The sequence below is a fragment of the Propithecus coquereli genome, unplaced genomic scaffold, assembly GCF_000956105.1.
Source record: "Propithecus coquereli isolate 6110/MARCELLA unplaced genomic scaffold, Pcoq_1.0 Scaffold68, whole genome shotgun sequence".
Classification (NCBI taxonomy): domain Eukaryota; kingdom Metazoa; phylum Chordata; class Mammalia; order Primates; family Indriidae; genus Propithecus; species Propithecus coquereli.
In genome coordinates, this window is record NW_012152840.1 from 7,998,739 (window position 1) to 8,016,225 (window position 17,487).

Consider the following 17,487-nt stretch of genomic DNA (forward strand, 5'->3'; position numbering starts at 1 on the left):
ATTTGATTATCTCAGTAGATAAAGAAAAAGAATTTTATAAAACTCAACACCCATTTATGATTAAAAATAAACCTTTACCAAACTAGGAAGAGAATTTTTTTAATATGATAAGAGGCATCAATAAAAAAGGGAACTACAGCGAATACTATACTTACCAGTGAAATATTGAAAACTTTCACTCTGTGATCCCGTACCCCACAGAAAGGAGTGCTCATCACCAACATTGTATTGGTGGTGATCCTAGCCCATGTATTAAGTCAAGAAAAGTAAATAAAAGGGCTAAGGATTGGATAAGATGAAATAAAACTATCACAATTAGGAGGTTACATGATTATGTATGTGGAAAAGAGAATAGAAATATACAAATAAACTATTAGGTATAAAAGTGAATCTGGCAAGGTCATTGAACACAAAGTTGATATAAAAATTGTGTTTTTTAAAACATAGAAATAATAAACAAATATAAAAAAGTTTAGATGATACCATTGATGATAACAATAAACACAGAAATAAATCTATAAAAACAATAGACATCTAGATATAAATCTAGAAATCTAGTTTTCTACACTGAAAAACTATAAAACATTACTGAGAGAACTTAAAGACAATCTAAATAAGTGGAGGAATAAATTATGCTCATGGAGTAGAAGACTCAGCATTGTAAAAACATCAAGTCTCCCAGATTGATTTGGAGATACAATGTAATCACAATTAAAAAAATTGCAGTATATTGTTTTTGTTCTTGTTTTTTAATTTGGCAGTGGTAAGCTGGGTTTCATCAAGCTGATTTCAAATTTTACATAGAAATACAAAGGGCCAAAAAGAGCATGGGCAATCTTTTTAACACAAGGTGACAGACTTACGCTATCAGATCTCAAACTACAGTAATTAAGACATTAAATGGTTATGTTAATTGGTGCAAACATAGCAAAACTAACTAATGGAATTGGAATTCCAGAGAAAAAGATCCATGTATTTACTGTATTAGTTTTTTGATTGGTGCCATAACAAATTATTACAAATTTATTGGCTTTAAACAACACAAATTTATTAACTCACGGGTCTGTAGGTCAGAAGTCTGGTGGGCTTGGCTGGTTTCTCAGAGTATTGCAAGGCCAAAATCAAGGTGTCAGCAGGGCTGTGTCACTTTCTGGAGGCTCTAAGAGAGAATCAATTTCCTTATTCAATCAGGTTGCTGGCAGAATTCATTTCCTTGAGGTCGTAGAACTAAGGTTCCTGTTTTCTTGCTGGCTGTCAGCTGAGGGCTGTTCTCAGCTTCTAGAGGCTGCCCATACTTGTTGGCTCATGGCCCCTTTCCTCCGTCTTCAAACCCAGGAACAGGAAATTGACTCCCTCTCATGCTTCATATCACTTCTGCCTCATTGTAGGTTGCATCTCTGTAACTAACCGTTCTGCCTCCCTCTTTTGCTTTGATAATCTGTCATTAAGTTTACAACCTTAATTCCATCTGCAAAAGCCCCTTTGCTACATTATGTAACATGTTCACAAGTTCTAGGGATTAGAGCATGGACATTCTTAGGGGGGGCATTATTTTGCCTACTACATATATAGACACTTGATTTATTACAAAATTGACACTATGCAGCAATGAGAAAAGAATGATCTTCTCAATAAATGGTGCTAAATCAATAAGAAATCTATACGGAAAACGTATATTGCCTTTCACCCCAACCATGCACAATTTATAAGAATAAATTCCAGATGAATTGTAGATCTAAATGTAAACATTAAAACAATAAAGCTTTTAGGAGAAAACATCATAGAACATTGTCATGTTCTTAGGGTAAGAAATTATTTCTTACATAGGACACAAACAATACTAATCATAAAGAAGAGAATAGATAAATTGGAATTACTTAAAATCAAAAATTTATTTTCATCAAAACACAGCATTAAGAAAGTGAGAAGGTAAGCCATAAAGTCTACTTTGTCTGAAACTGGTATAACATCATCAGCTTTCTTTTGATAGGTGTTTGTAAGCCTGTTGGCAACAAATTTCCCCAGTTTTTTGTCTAAAAAACACTTCATTTCCCCTTTATTTTTTAAGATAATTTTTGCTGGATATATATTTCTAGATTGACAATTATTTTCTGAAAGCACTTTAAAGGTATTCTATTGTCATTTTGGCTTCCATAGTTTCTGTAGGAGATATCAGCTGTTAGTCCTATCACTGCTTTTTTGAAAATAGTGTCTTTTTCCCTATCTTTGACTGTCTTTAAGATGTTTTATCTTTAATTTTTAGTTGGTTTACTGTGATGTGCTTAAGTGTGATTCTATTTTTCTTTGTCCTGCTTTAGTTTTCTGAGCTGAGTCAAATATTATTTCTGCCCATTCTCTCTATTTTCTGAGACTCCAATTACTCATTTTTCAAGCTTTTTCATTGTGTTCACATATCTCCAACACAAGCTTCAGTGTTTTTTTTTTCTATTGATCGATTTTTGGTTCATTAATTCTATTTTTTTTGCTATGCAAATCCACTATTAGAGTCATATAATGTGTTCCCAATTCCAGAAGCTGTACTCAGTTCTAGAATGTTCATTTGATGGGTGCGGTGGCTCACGCCTGTAATCCTAGCACTCTGGGAGGCCGAGACTGGTGGATCGCTCAAGGTCAGGAGTTCGAGACCAGCCTGAGCAAGAGCGAGACCCCATCTCTACTAAAAATAGAAAGAAATTATCTGGACAACTAAAAATATATAGAAAAAAAAATAAGCGGGCATGGTGGCGCATGCCTGTAGTCCCAGCTACTCAGGAGACTGAGGCAGGAGGATCACTTGAGCCCAGGAGTTTGAGGTTGCTGTGAGCTAGGCTGACGCCACGGCACTCTAGCCAGGGCAACAGAGCCAGACTCTGTCTCAAAAAAAAAAGAAAGACAACTAGAATGTTCATTTGATTTTTTTAATAAATTTTCTGAAGAAAGTCTTTGCCTTTTGTTTTATCCATAATTATCTCAAACATATTAGTTATACTTTAGAGTTCTTGTCAGTGAATTCCCACATGTGAGTCATCTGTGGGTCTGTTTCTTGGGTCACTTTTTCTTTTAGTTTTTAGTCATTTGGTCCTGTCTTTTGGCATGTTTTGTAATCTTCAATTAATTTCCAGGTGTTACATACAAAAACATTACAGGCTTCTGGTGATATATTCCTCCAGAGAGGTTCAACCTTCCTTCTGCTAGAACAATACAGTGATCACCTTAACCCAAGCAAGAATCATGAATAAATCAAGGCAGAATTGCAAATCTTGGCATAAGAAGGCTCATCTTACTTTTGATTTGCCCCTATCCCACAGTTTTCTAATGACAACCTAGGATATTCTCCAGATCCCCTTCTTCTGGCAGGTTCTGTATTAATCTTTGTATTATGAGGCTTTCTACTTATTTTCGTCCTCTGTCCTTAACAGCTCCACAATTTTGCAAATTTCTTGAGAAGAAATTTCATATGCTTGAGGCTCCTCCATCTTTCTACCGGAAGCTCTCTTGGTTTCTGTGCCCTGGAAGCAAGCTTTAAAAAAATACAAAATCAAAATTATCAGCCTCCTGCCTATAACCAGAATTGACAAGTGCCCCCAAGATAGAAACAGCCATAGAAGTCAGCTCATCTCTAAAATGTCCACTTCTCTTTGGAGTCATGCTTGGACAGATTTCTACTGCTTTCAAATCAATGAAGCCTTTCTGTTGGTGGATGGTGGTGGTAGATTTAATTGCTAATAACTAGTGACAGTTGTGCTGCCCATTCTTTCCCTTTCTGAATGGAAATTGCCATTGTATATTGGGTGTGTAGATACTTATTTCATTTATAAGTTATACCAAGGAGCCACTTAAGACCTTACAGACAGAAAGGTACATTTCCAGAGTTAAATGCAGTCACTGCATGGAAACTTGAGCCCACTCCCTCGTGGATGGGTGTCTTTCACACTGGGGGAAAAATGAGGCATGAATACTTGGTAGCCAAAGTGGTAAATGACAATAGACAGTTAGTTGTCCCCCAAGATTTCCTCTCTTCTTCCAATTTTTGGCTATACACTTGCCCATACAGAATGAAGACATTTACAAGTTTCTCTTTCTGCTCAGTGTGCTCATGTGATGTAGGTCTGACAGATAAGATGTGTCATCTGGCAACTTAAAAGTTGGTTCAAGCCCTTTTACCTTCCTTTTTAGTTTCTTCCTCCCTGGGTAGAGTGTAGAAGTGATCACTGGAGCTGAAACAGCCCATTTTAGATCGTGAAGTGACTTTGAGAATAAAGCCATACCTGATGAAGCAGTAGGATGGGAATCTGGGCCTCTCACCACTTTCTGGGGCATAACCATTATACTAGCCATGGACAACATGCCACAATAATTTTAACTGAGAAATAAATTTCTATCTTCTTTCAGCTACTGTTATTTGGGGGTTTTGTCACCTGTAGCTAAACCTATTTTAAACTAATCAGTAAAGTTCAGGGTAGCAGTTTTCAAAGTGTGGAATTATGGTCTGCAGATTCTTGATTTTTTTTCAGGAAGTTCGTGAGATCAAAACATTTTCATAATACAGTAAGACATTATTTACCTTTTTCACTATAGTGACCTATCCACCAATGGTGCAAAAACAATGGTGGGTAAAAGCACCAGCATCTTAGAATGAAACGAGCATATTAGTCACTGTATTCTTCATTGTCACACACTTGTAGTTGGGGGTTGGGGGGGGCAACATTTCACTAACCATCCTTAGTAAGGCAGTAAAAATTACTTATATTAAATCTTGACTCTAGTAAATGTCTTTTTAATATTATATATGAGGAAACCAGAAGTGTGCACAAAGTACTTCTGGGGATACTAAAATATAATGGTTATCTTGAAGAAAAGCACTTGTGAGATTGTTTTCAGTTGTGAGATAAACTAGGCTATTCAGATGTGGGTATTTGGCAGACATTTTCTCAAACATGAACAAAGTGAACTGTCACTTCAAGAAAAACTGATATTTGTTGCCAATGACAAAATTTAAGCTTTCACGTGAAAAGTAGAATTTTGAAAAATGTGTATCTGCCATCTGAACTTGACAGCTTCGCAGTATTTAAGAGGCTTTTTTTTTTTTAATGAGATTGCTGGTTACATTAAACAGGATTTTTAAAATTTTGTAGGGCAAAGTGTCTTAACATTTGGAAGATCTGCATAACTCAGTGAATGAATAGTTCCCAAGTGCCAAATGCATGATGTTACAAAATCATGCATGGGAAAAAGTTTCAGTCAAAGTGTAAGGTAGACCAATGGATTTTAATGTTAACTCAGTGCAGATCTCATTGATATGGTTTCAGATTCTATATTGCAACCAATCTTTTAGAAATTACTTTGTTTGATTTTGGTACAGTGTTCAACAATAAATCCACAGTCACATAAAAAGGCTATTAAAATATTCTTCCCCTTTACAATGACATATCTGCACGAGGATGAATTTTCTTCACTTACTTCAAACAAAACATCATACCAAACAGATTGAGCAGAAACAGATACGAGAATCCAGCTGTCTTCAATTAACCCAGACATTAAAGAGATTTATAAAAAATGTAAAACGATGCCGATCTCCTCACTATTTTTTGAAAAACAATTTTCATAAAATATGTATTGTTAGCATGAAATTGGTTTATTGTTGTTTTAAAATAGATCAGTAAATATTTTTGTATTTTGTCAGTTTTCATTTTTTAAGATATTGAATATTTATATAACTCCCATAAACGAGAGCTCTTTGGGGACCTCAATATTTTTTCAGAGTGTAAAGGGGTATTGAAGCCAAAAACTTTTAAAATGTTTGGGTTATAATATTGAAAGAATTTGAGATATAATCACAAAGCTGTTCTGTTTGTGACTCACAGGGAGAACAGTAAAAGTACTATTAAGCCCAGAGTTGGGTAAATAATGCCATGTTAAGAAAAAAGGACAGATAAAAACTGTAGAGCAACATATTTGACATTAATCCTTAGGGGAAGAAGTAAAAACAAATTAAATAGAAAGTAAAGTGGTAACCATTAGCTCCCAACACAAGTTCACTAACAATAAGTCACGTCAAACTGAGGAATATTTGTTTCCTTGATAATCAGTAGAACAGGGACTGTATATAAATATTGTATTTCCCTTTAACTTTTGATTAACTGTTACAAAACAATAGCCTAGAGAACTGGCAGTAGGCACTGAAGTGGTTGACTTGCCCCCATACATAGTCTCTAATTCAGCCTCTACATCAAAGGGTCACAAGAACCTCCAAGGCTCAGTACAGCCAGTATTCTATGGAAAGGATTGTCAACAATATGGAAGAAAACTCTAATAGAACATTATAAAATCTCAAAGGACTACATCAATGAAAATGTCATTGGTTGTTATAGAAACAGCTGTGAAAGCTATCAAGTCTGAAACAATAAATTCCTGCTGAAGGAAACTGTGTCCAGTTCTTGTGCATGACTTTACAGAATTTACGACAGAGCCAATCAAGGAAATAATAAAAGAGATTGCAGATATGACAAAAAAAAAAGGTAGGAGGTGAAGGGTTTCAAGTTACGGATCTTGAAGAAATTCAAGAGCTAATAGACACCACACCAGAGGAATTAAAAGAAGATGACTTGATGGAGATGAGTGCTTCCAAACCAGTGCCACTTTACTTTATTGCAAGAATACAGCATGTAACACATATAATATATGTGTTAATTGATTGTTCATGTTATCAGAAAGGTTTCTGGTCAACAGTAGGCTGTTAATAGTTAAGTTTGGGGGGAGTCCAACTACAAATGTGGCTTTTTGACTGACTGCAAGGGGGTTGATGTTCTTAACCCCCGTGTTGTTCAAGGGTCAAATGTAAATTATTTGCTAATAAATTATCCACAGACTTTTTGAATTTCAGGGTTTCTCCCCTATGCTTCTGGACTATTTCCTCCTACTGCTGTCAGTAAATATGCAAAGAGTTAAGTATTAATCTTAACATTTAAGTATTAACCTTTAGGCTTAATCCAGAAAACAATAACATGAAACAAATAAGAAAACATTTTGTAATGCATTGCAAAGTGAAATACATTTCATATGTCTGTGATTTTCTTAACACCAAGTTTCTAGAATATAGCATAATACTTTCTCTTCATGGATATCTTATTGTTTATGCTCTCACTTCTTTCAGGTCTTCCATGACCATCCCTCCTTATGACCACCGGTACTTTCTATGAACCTCATCTTGTTTCATTTATCTCTATCGAACCATCTGATATAAAAAATATTTAAGTGCTTATTTGCTTTTCTCCCACCAACGCCCCCAACAGAATAAGCTTCATGAAGGTAGGGATGTTCTAGTTGTTCACTCAGTGCCTTGAACAGTTCCTAGCACATAATATACAATCAAAACCACAGAATTTGTTACATGAATCTTGAGATGATAAGTACAATTCGCTTACATTATAGATGTAAAAATGACTCCATAAACTTGGAGGTAAAAAGGAACCTAAGAAGAACAGATGTTACAAAGTCCATGCAACTAATGTCCCTATTGCATAGTAGTTAAGAAAACTGGCTTTACACACAAACCTGGATTCCAGTCCACTTATCAGTGACATCATGGGCAAACTAACCTCTCCATACCTCAATTCACCCACTATAAATTAAGGATAATAATAGCACCAACTTAATGTTGTTATTTAGGTGATTAAATGTGATAATGTGTGTAAAATACTATAGCAACAAATAAGTATTCAATAAAAGGGAGATACTACTATCATTATTATTACTACTATCATCATCATAAATCATCTCACTCAGGCTCCATGACCTATTTTCTAATATTTCCCAAACAATTTATGGTAAGACTGACCACCTAGTTTCTAAGTCCATACAACTGAGAAAGCAGATTAGAGAGCTAAAACAGTTGCCAGAAGCAAGAGCAGCAAAAAAAAAAAAAAAAAAAAGGAAGGAAAATGAAAAACTGTAAAAACCAGATTCCCAAGGTACTGCATTATAGCACAATAATAATGTCCATAAAGATGATGCTTAGCCACTAAGAAAAGGGTTATATTACATTTAGTGTACTATTTTAAGATGGCAAGAAAAATATAATTCTAAAATTAGGAAGATTCACTTCAAAATGGCTTATACGAACTTTTGGTATAAAAGATAAATTTCCATTACCTTCAAAATTTACCTTCTAGAGAAAAAGAGTAAAGTAAATGAGGCATTATTTATAAATGGCTTGGATATCTCTGCTGTAAATACCTATCCGTGTGATTTATGCCAATCTCTCTAAGGCTTTTCTGTGAGATCACTTTTCTCTCATACTCTGTAATGCTGTTATCTCAAGTGTGGATTCAGGGAGGTGATAAATAGCTCCATTTACTGTCTCAGTGACATTGCTACCACTTTGTAACAAATCTGCATTTATTAATCCTATTTCCTTTAGTAACAGAATAACCAAGGCCCTCTGTAAGAAAATTAAATTTCAAAATCAAAAACACATTCCAAATTTCTTAAAAGATATTTTTTTGTTCAATTCCTTGTAAAAACATTGGTCACCATTTAACATACAGTGGCAACAAAATGCACCCAATTTACATGCATCAACAAGTCAATAAATCATAATACATGGACAACACAAATTTCAAACAAACAGTATTAAAGTAGTTCATGTTGCATTTAACTATAGTTCTTGTGCTCCTAATAGAGAAATAGCTAATATGAGAACAAACAGTTCCAGTTTTAACCTGAAATAAAGTTCTTGGAGGCAAGTAATATGAAACAATGATCATATGAAGTCTTTATCTTAAAGGGAACCATTCTTCAGAAATCACTTTTTGCAAAGGCCCACACTAGTGTAGAACAAGATGTTGAAAAAATGTATACCTTCGGTTAAGCACAAACAAGCTCCATTTTGAAAATTAATTATCTGAATGATTCAAATTTTTATTGTGTCCATAAATTAAAATACCTTTCAATGTGAAGGTTATATATTCCATGTTTTGACACCTTAAAAATAATTCTGCAGATGTTCAATTAAACTGATAACTCCCTAGGACTGGATTATTTTCAAGAGTAAAAACAGAAAAACAATCATCAAAAGCCCTTTCTAAACTCACAGGCAAGGTTTCTGATATGGGATTTAATTAGTAAGAAAAGTTAAGCACCACAATAAAATACCTTTTTAGAAAAGAGAAAGGACTACCATCAACATACAAGCTAGGGACAAAAGCACTTATAAATTTGCCAAAAAAAAAAAAAGAAAAGAAAAGAAAAGCACTCTAATCCTATCAATCTGAAATTTAAACAAAAATCATTTTGGTGTCTGTGTGTGTTTGGTGTCTGTGTGTGGTATTATATGGAAGATACAAACCACAATTCTGCTTGAGATCTCAAGTTATATAATTCTGATTTAATCCAACAAGAATGTTATATTATTTGTGTATAGTTAAGATTGCTATATATTTATTTTTATATTGTAGAATGTATTTTCTTTTTTCCCTCAAAATCTATGATTAAAGGTTAGCACTTAATCATTATGAAGTGCTTAAGAGAGAAATTATAACAAACTGCTTTGTGGAAAAAAAGATCTCTGAAAATAAGAACACAAAGTACTTATGTGCAAATAAAACTTCAAAATAAAATTATTGTACATACAGCCATCCTATAAGCTTGTCTTCTTTTGCATATATTTAGCAATATAAATAATTTCAAATAGCCAAAATATTATTTAATTTTAATTTCAGTATCTCTCCTTGAAGATGTGTTTTATTACTCTGTTACAAGTAAGGGTAATTTTTTAGCAAGTGTAACAGACCACACACTAAAAACTTTAAGGGTTCAGAAAACCAAAATTTATGATCCATATATGGTTATATTTAAGTCAGACATACAAGACTAGAAATAAGTAACTTCAACCTAGAATATGCTTTAAACACCACAAAAGAAGAAAAAAGATCACAAAAGAAAAGATTTCCCTTCATGTAACTTTAGACTATGTAGCAAAAAAGCAAAATATTACATATTTTCCCTTCAAAAGAAATTATTCAGAAATAAAATTCACTAAAAATATAAAGAGATTAGGATTATAAGTACAGAATATTCAGACTCATTCCATTCAGATGTTTTCAGATGTGAAGATGACCCTCTGGAGGAAAAAAAAATCCTTCTCAAACACTATAATTTGTATTTCATTAACCTACATCACTTCAATTTCACCACTTACACCATAAACCTTAACAGTTCCCATTCTCTACTTTTCTAAAACAAAAAAGTTTTAGCCTCTTAATTTCTAAGTGTAATGTCAAATCCCTTAGTTCACCATAATTCTACAATCCCCATTTAAAAGATTCTAAAATAATCATCTTCCCCTCAGGAGTCAGAACCAACCATGTAAGTATTCAAAACTGGGAAATTAAAGGTAAAAAAAACCAACTAGAAATAAGTACACTTGTTATGTATGGTTTTATGTAGTAGGGAGACCACATAATTGTTCTTTCTGATTAACCTCTGGTTCTTAAGACAGTAAGGTCAGAAAATCGAGTAATGAATACTTAAAACACTTAAAATCTGCATCTGCATCCATTTTGAATAGATGTGAGAATTAAGAAAATGACCGAAATTATGAGATTGTAAATGTTTACTGTGAAACAGTACAAAATTGATGTTGTCAAAAAGGGCATAAAAAAATCTATAACTGATATTAAACATCTTAAGGAATTTGGAAAAATCCCAAGGTTGAATTGTAATCATCAGGGAACAACAACAAAAAAATGCTTTCATGCATGTACACATATTAAGTAACAAATAAACAAACCCCAAGTCAATACAGTACATCAATGACCAATACTTAAATAATATTGATATATAAAGAGAAAGAAAAAAATAAAATGTTGACTGCCATTGATGAAAAAGCATTTCAACAATTTACACACAAATGATACTAGACATTTGTTTAAAAAAGGTGTCCTAAGAAGATCAAGCCACAATAAGTTAGTGTTTTCCATAATACATGCTGAATTATTTGATCCCATATCTATACACTGTTACTGTCTTAATTCCTAAATGTTGTGACAGCATATTTTAATAACTGAGGTACATTAGTTTACATCTTTTTATAGGTATTCTAAGATTAATTTTTCTTTTCCAGTTTTTCATCTTCTTCACCTCCTCCCAAGAAAATCAAAGGAAACATTCCTAGAATGCAGCCAATAGTCACCCCAACAGCTTTGCCCTAAGGAAACAAAAGAGAACATTTTTTCAAAGTTACTTTATCTCTGAAAGAGGTATCCTTGCTTAAGTATCTACAATAATAGACAATTACTATATATTATAAAATTCAACTGTGACTGCATTTCTTTTGATCATAATAACTTAAATATAAAAATATGCTAACAAAATGTTATAAAATGGATAATATTTGAAGTTCAAAGAACCAGAAAATTTTTGCTATAAAAATAACATCAGAGAAATATTCAAATAGAAAAAAACTTTAAAAAAATTGTACATATATTTTAATGCCAGAAAATAGGAAGGCAGGAAAAAAATCTTACCAACTACTCTTAATATATTTAGATTTGCCATCCTTCATGCATATTGCTTTTCAATATTTATCCCTGTGTATACCTCATTATATGTAGATATAATCATTATGTAAACATACCTTTGTTTTCTACATCATTCCACCTCCAACTGCCACACGTTATAATAAACTCTTTTCCAAATATAATCAAAATAAGCAAATAGGTCCTCATTTTGTTTGTACACATTCTTCCTATGTTTCAATTGAAAACTAAACACTTCCCTAATATGGTAGTGATCCTTCTATTACTCATATTTTAAAGGGCAGTAATTATTAGAGATTTCCGATACAAAAAAATAATCCAAATATTCTCCTTTAAGAAAAGTAATTACTAACTACCACCCATTGGCAACTCAAAAGCAACTACAGAGTCTCAAAACTATAAATAGTATCTAAAACAAAGAACTTTAATATTGTTTAATATAAGTGATTAAAATAAAGTACAGAATATCATAGCATAAAATCCCAAATGCTCTGTTTAGGAACATCTGTCCTTAGTTTAAATGCTGTGTTAGACATTTAAAGTGATGAGTAATGAATTTAATTCCGTCTTACCCATGGGCATATTTCTATATTCTATATGGATATTGTTCATTTCTATTTACTTCCAACAAAGAAATTCATTTCAATATCTTCACTAAAACAAATTCAGTCTAACTGAATTTAAATACATTAATTTTATATTTTACTCTTCTTCTTCATCTCCCATTAATGGTTCAATCCATTGCCATTTGATTTTTCCTCTCCTGTGAAGTCCATGAAAATTGCTCAGAAATAACCACCAATAACCAATAACCACCAATGAGCAACTATATACCAAATCCAAAATAAATTTCTCAGAAACTTTACTTGATGTCTTTATACCAAGAGAAATTGATTATCATTCATTGGTTCTTAAAACTTTTTCCTTGCAAGCTTCCATAAGACCATGAGCTCTTAGGTATTCTCTAGGGTTCTTTAATTCTGCACATTCCCTCTGGAACAATAGTTCTCAAGTTTTAGAGTGGAGCAGATTTAAAACACGAATTGTAGGCCCCATCTCCAGCATTTCTGATTCTATACACCTGCGGCAGACAGATTTTTAAGGTGCCCCCGTGACCCCTTCCTCCTGGTATTTAAACCTTTGCATAATCTCTTCCCCTTAAGTGTGAGTAGGAAGCTCTAACTTGCTTCTAACAATAGGAAACGTGATGGGATATTGCTCTGTGATTATATTACGTTACCTAAAGACTCCATCTTGCCAGCAGACTTCTCCTCTTTCGCCTTTGCTGGCTCTGAAGAAACAAACTGCCATGCTGTGAGGGCCTAATGAGAGGACCACTGGCAAGGAACTGGAAGTGAGCTCTAGGTAGTGAGGGAGGCCTCTAGGAGATGAGAGCGGCCTCTGGCCAACAGCAAGCCAGAAGCTGGGTCCCTCACAGCCACAAGGAAATTAATTTGCCAAAAACCTGAGTGAGCCTGGAAACAGATCCATCACTAGCTAAGCCTCCAGACAAGAACCAAGTCCTTGTTAGACACTGCTTGCAGCCTTCCAGAGGACCCATCTAGGCTATGCGCCTGGTCTCCTGACCCACAAAAAATGAGATAAAATAAATTTGTGTTGTTTTAAGCTGCTATGTAATTTTTTATACAATAATTGGTAGGTCTAAGAGAATTTGCATTTCTAATACGTTCCCAGGTAGTGTTTATCCTGCTTGTCCTGGCACTACATTTGGAAAACCACTGCCCTATACAATCTCATCTTCTCCCATGGTTTTAACTATTACCTACCTTTACAGTGAGGCCTACAGTGACCCTCCTATTTAAAACTTTAGTCTGCCTCCATTCTAGCACTCTCAACCTTTTTTACCTCTGCTTTCTCTTTTTATTTCCATAACATTTATGAACTTCTAATATAATAAATATTTTTACTTATCAGATTTGTTTATTGTCTATCTTGCTGCTGCTGGAATATAAGCTCCACCAGAAAAAATATCTTGTTTTATTAATCAGTGTATTCAAAACTCTTAGATCTACATAGAGTAGGTAAACAATAAATATTTGTTGAATGAATGAATAACAATACCCATCATCTCTAATTAAGACCTCTCTAACTCTTGACCTTCAATCCAAATGCCTACTTCGTGTCACCACTTGAATGTCCTACTAGCCTCTCAAATTCAATGTGTCTAAAGCAGAACTCATCATCTTCCCGTATAAACTTGTTCTTCCCATTTTTTGTCTTGACTTAATAATTAGTAGTATCATAATCCATCAAATTTCCTTCCTATTTAAAACTCTTCATTGGCTCCCCACTACTTAGATATGAGGCTCAAGCTCCTTAGCATAACACACACAATGCCTCTCCTGTCTAATCCATGCTTACTTCTCCGCTCGCTAGTTAGAATTTCCTCATTCATCTAGTGAATGTCTCATCAATAACTCAAAAATCAGATTAGATCCAATAATCACCAAGAAATCCCCCACCATAAGAAATTTCTCCCCCCAAAGTATTAATTCCCTTGTACAACTTGTACAATGTAATGACTTGTACCATTGTTATATCTTGCACATAATTCTATTACTGCATATGTCATATTAAATTATAATTTGTTTACATGTCTGGTTCTCCACCTAAACAAGTTCCTCAAGAATAACTATAATTGATTATTCATTTTATGTCCTTCAGTCTCTAACACATAACAGATACTTCTTAATATTAAATGAATTGTATAAAGATTTTTTTAAAAATCAAGCATACCTACAAAAAATAAAGAGTCAATGAACAAATTACTGTTCTGAAAATTGCAAAGGCCTAGACAATTTTTGTTAATAACTCCATTCAAATCAACTTTAGCCTCAACTTTCTCAAGGACTTGAACTATACAGTGTCCTGCTCTGGCTACCCAAATTCATTATCATAAACCATATAAATTACTTACCAAATGTGTACTAACACGTGTTTGCCACATATCAACTTGCTTTGGTGTGAGATCAGGAATTGACAGGCCTAACCTGGAAGCCAAAGCTTCAACATACCCTGCAAGTCTTTAAAAAAACAAGAGGACAGAATAGAAGTTTTTAAAAAGACCATACAAATGTCCTCAGATAGTAAAAAACTAATTATTACAGAGAGAAACAAAATAATTTTATACCTGTACTTATTAGTACTCTAGCAACATGTAAACATTTTTAAACTTTTAATTTTTATTGTGTATAAATATGTCATTTAAAAATATTTTCATATTAACATATTTAAAAAGACAAATTGACTTAGAGCAATTATTCTATTATTACTTTAAAAAGAATAATTCAAGATATATAAAACATTTTAACAAAGTATTACAATTTCTGCACTTATTCCAAATCTAGAACAAAGCATTTTAACATACAATATAAATTAATAACTGTTACCAGAAAGCAAAAGTTTCCAAAATTCATCAGACTGGTAAACTAAGAAAAATGGCCAAGAATTTTCAGGCCTATCTCAAGTATTTTAATAATTCTAAGTTGCCATCACTTATTGGATACAATCTTACTTTATGAACTGTAAGAAAAAAAAATTTGCCAATTACACTATGTATATACTATCAACTATAGCTCCACTATCAGATATATTAAGAATGCATTAAAAATGTATATCTAAGAATTCATAAAATGTGGTACTTGTTATTTAATGATACTAAAAAAAAGGGCAGAGGAGAAATAGTTCTTAAATATAATGACTCCCAGCAAAGTCTTCATCTCTAATCAAAAATAAATGTTTTATGATGCAATCTAAAACTAAATGGCTTTAAATTCTATTAGATCATTTGGTTCTACTAAACATAACAGAAAGCTATACAGTACCTATATTATTATTAATTACCTTAGTGTTGGAAACCAGGAAGAGGAACATTTAAGAGGTGATATCATGATAGATTTATGACAGGATTTCTAAGAATATGAAATTCCTGCCATGATCCTAAAACCCAGAAACTTTGTTTTTAACAGTGGCTTTGGCCTCAAACTCCAGTGCAGAAGTCTAATATAGGTTAGATCACTTATAAAGCTGCCTTTGCCTATACCACAGGGCTAATAAACACAAACCCAAATCTCAAAACCTACCACTCAAATGAGCCATGGAAGGAAGAAACAAAATCAAAGACGGAGCAAGAAAGAGCATGTTTATGGTAATGATTAATGTCAGCTTAGTCTAATTTATATTCCCCAGCCTTCCTCAAGCTCAGGAAGCAGCCCAGGCCATCTGCCACTTGGAAGAGAAAATGTAAAGAGAAAAAGAGAGAAAGAGCTGGCCTTTTCTAAGTGGACATCCTCAGCTTGTTTCATCATTCTTGTCACATGAAAAAAAGACAGCAAACCCATATACACTTCGGCCTTTATTTCTTTTGAAAGTTCCACTCTCAGAAAACATGCTTAGTCAGTATCCTCATATTTGAGCCATATTCCTTATCTTTGGGCTTCCTGGAAGGATGGTGAGGTAAAACAATGACAAGCGTTCTTGCTTTTAATCCTGTCTTACCCCTGGAGATGTCTACAAAATGTATATAAGTCCTTGAGAAAATTTAAATTCCATTTGCTTACATTATAGCAGTTTTAGAATAAATTTTTGTATCTATCAGAATCACTTGTAAAAATTATTAAACACAAATGCCAGGGCCCCCTCCCTCACCAGAGACACTAATTCTGTATGACTGGGGTACAACCCAGGCATTTACATTTGATGCACACCAAAGATTTAGTATTATTGTTTTAGAAATAATAAAATTAAAAATTAATTCCAGAACACAAAGAAAAATAAGTGTCCCTTTTTTATGTTTCCCAATTAAAGAAAAATGGAGAAAAGAAAGAGAGTAAGTGGATAAATAAATGAACCTACCCAAGTCCAGCTAAATCTGACACAAGATTTCCCAAAGCAGCAGCTAAAAATTTGAAAAATAGGCATATGGATTGTTACATAAGTCAGAAAAATCATTCTAATATATCACTATGTAATCAATAAAGCACTGGTCTGAAATAGTTCTCACATTTTGCAAACTATAACAACTATATCCAAAGTAACTCACTGGATAACTTTTAATTTCGAGATTTCAAAATAGAACATGATTCTGAAATTACAATATTCTACCCCCATGAAATAGTGGGTTTTTTTCAGTTATAGCAGCCAATTTCCATTTTGTACACCTGTACAATATTTTGTAGTTGTATCTTTCATATAATATTTAAGGATATTTAGAAGTTAATGAGTAGAGCCATATGCTCTGAAATTTGAGGAAATCAAGAAGAAATATTTATTTCATTAACCCATCTAGCTCATGCTTTGAATACAATAAACACAACAAAAAAAATCCCCAAATTTTACCTTGATGAAGACAGAGTGAGTGGTAAATGGGGGAGAGAAAGATAGCTTTTTAATCTCCTATTTCCTTCTTTGATTTTTTTCTACCCAACTGGGAAATTAATTTAATAGAGACAAGGGGTAGAAAGGTTTGAGGGTAACACTGAATTACCAGAAAAACTTGTTTTAACATAGTCAATATAGCAGAGTATTGTTACTCATTAAGTAATATAAAATACCTAAAATTTCTCAGAAAAAGAAAGTGCTACACACACTAAGAATCAGAAGAATAGGATTAAGGAGATAAACTCATAGACAATTCAGTGAATAAACTCATTCAAATAATCTATCTTTTTCTAAACCTACCCTCCTGAAATGTTTCATAAATATACAGACAATGGAATAATAACATTGACTATTATTAAATACCTGCCATAGTAGAAATCCCCAAAATAATTCCAATAGACATCTCGATATGGGTGCCCTAAAAAATGATTATATAGAATCTTAAAAATTAAAGCTGATGTGACTATAAAAGAATAGCAAAGCATTAATAAGAACAGATAAAATAGTTAAATCAACATGTTAGTGCTACAAAGTTATACACATTAAATAT

General features: G+C 33.2%; 1 protein-coding gene across 1 annotated transcript in view; it reads right to left on the bottom strand.

The window, feature by feature from the left end:
• Positions 1-10,601: 10,601 nt before the first annotated feature.
• Positions 10,602-17,487, bottom strand: part of TMEM65 (transmembrane protein 65) — a 61,484-nt gene continuing 54,598 nt past the window's right edge. Inside the window, exons 4-7 of the mRNA XM_012660817.1 lie at positions 17,301-17,355; positions 16,413-16,455; positions 14,476-14,581; positions 10,602-11,206 (exon numbers count right to left, since the gene is read on the bottom strand). Of these exons, the coding sequence (XP_012516271.1) occupies positions 11,105-11,206; positions 14,476-14,581; positions 16,413-16,455; positions 17,301-17,355 (306 nt within the window). The 3' untranslated portion in view covers positions 10,602-11,104. The remainder of the gene's footprint in view (positions 11,207-14,475; positions 14,582-16,412; positions 16,456-17,300; positions 17,356-17,487) is intronic.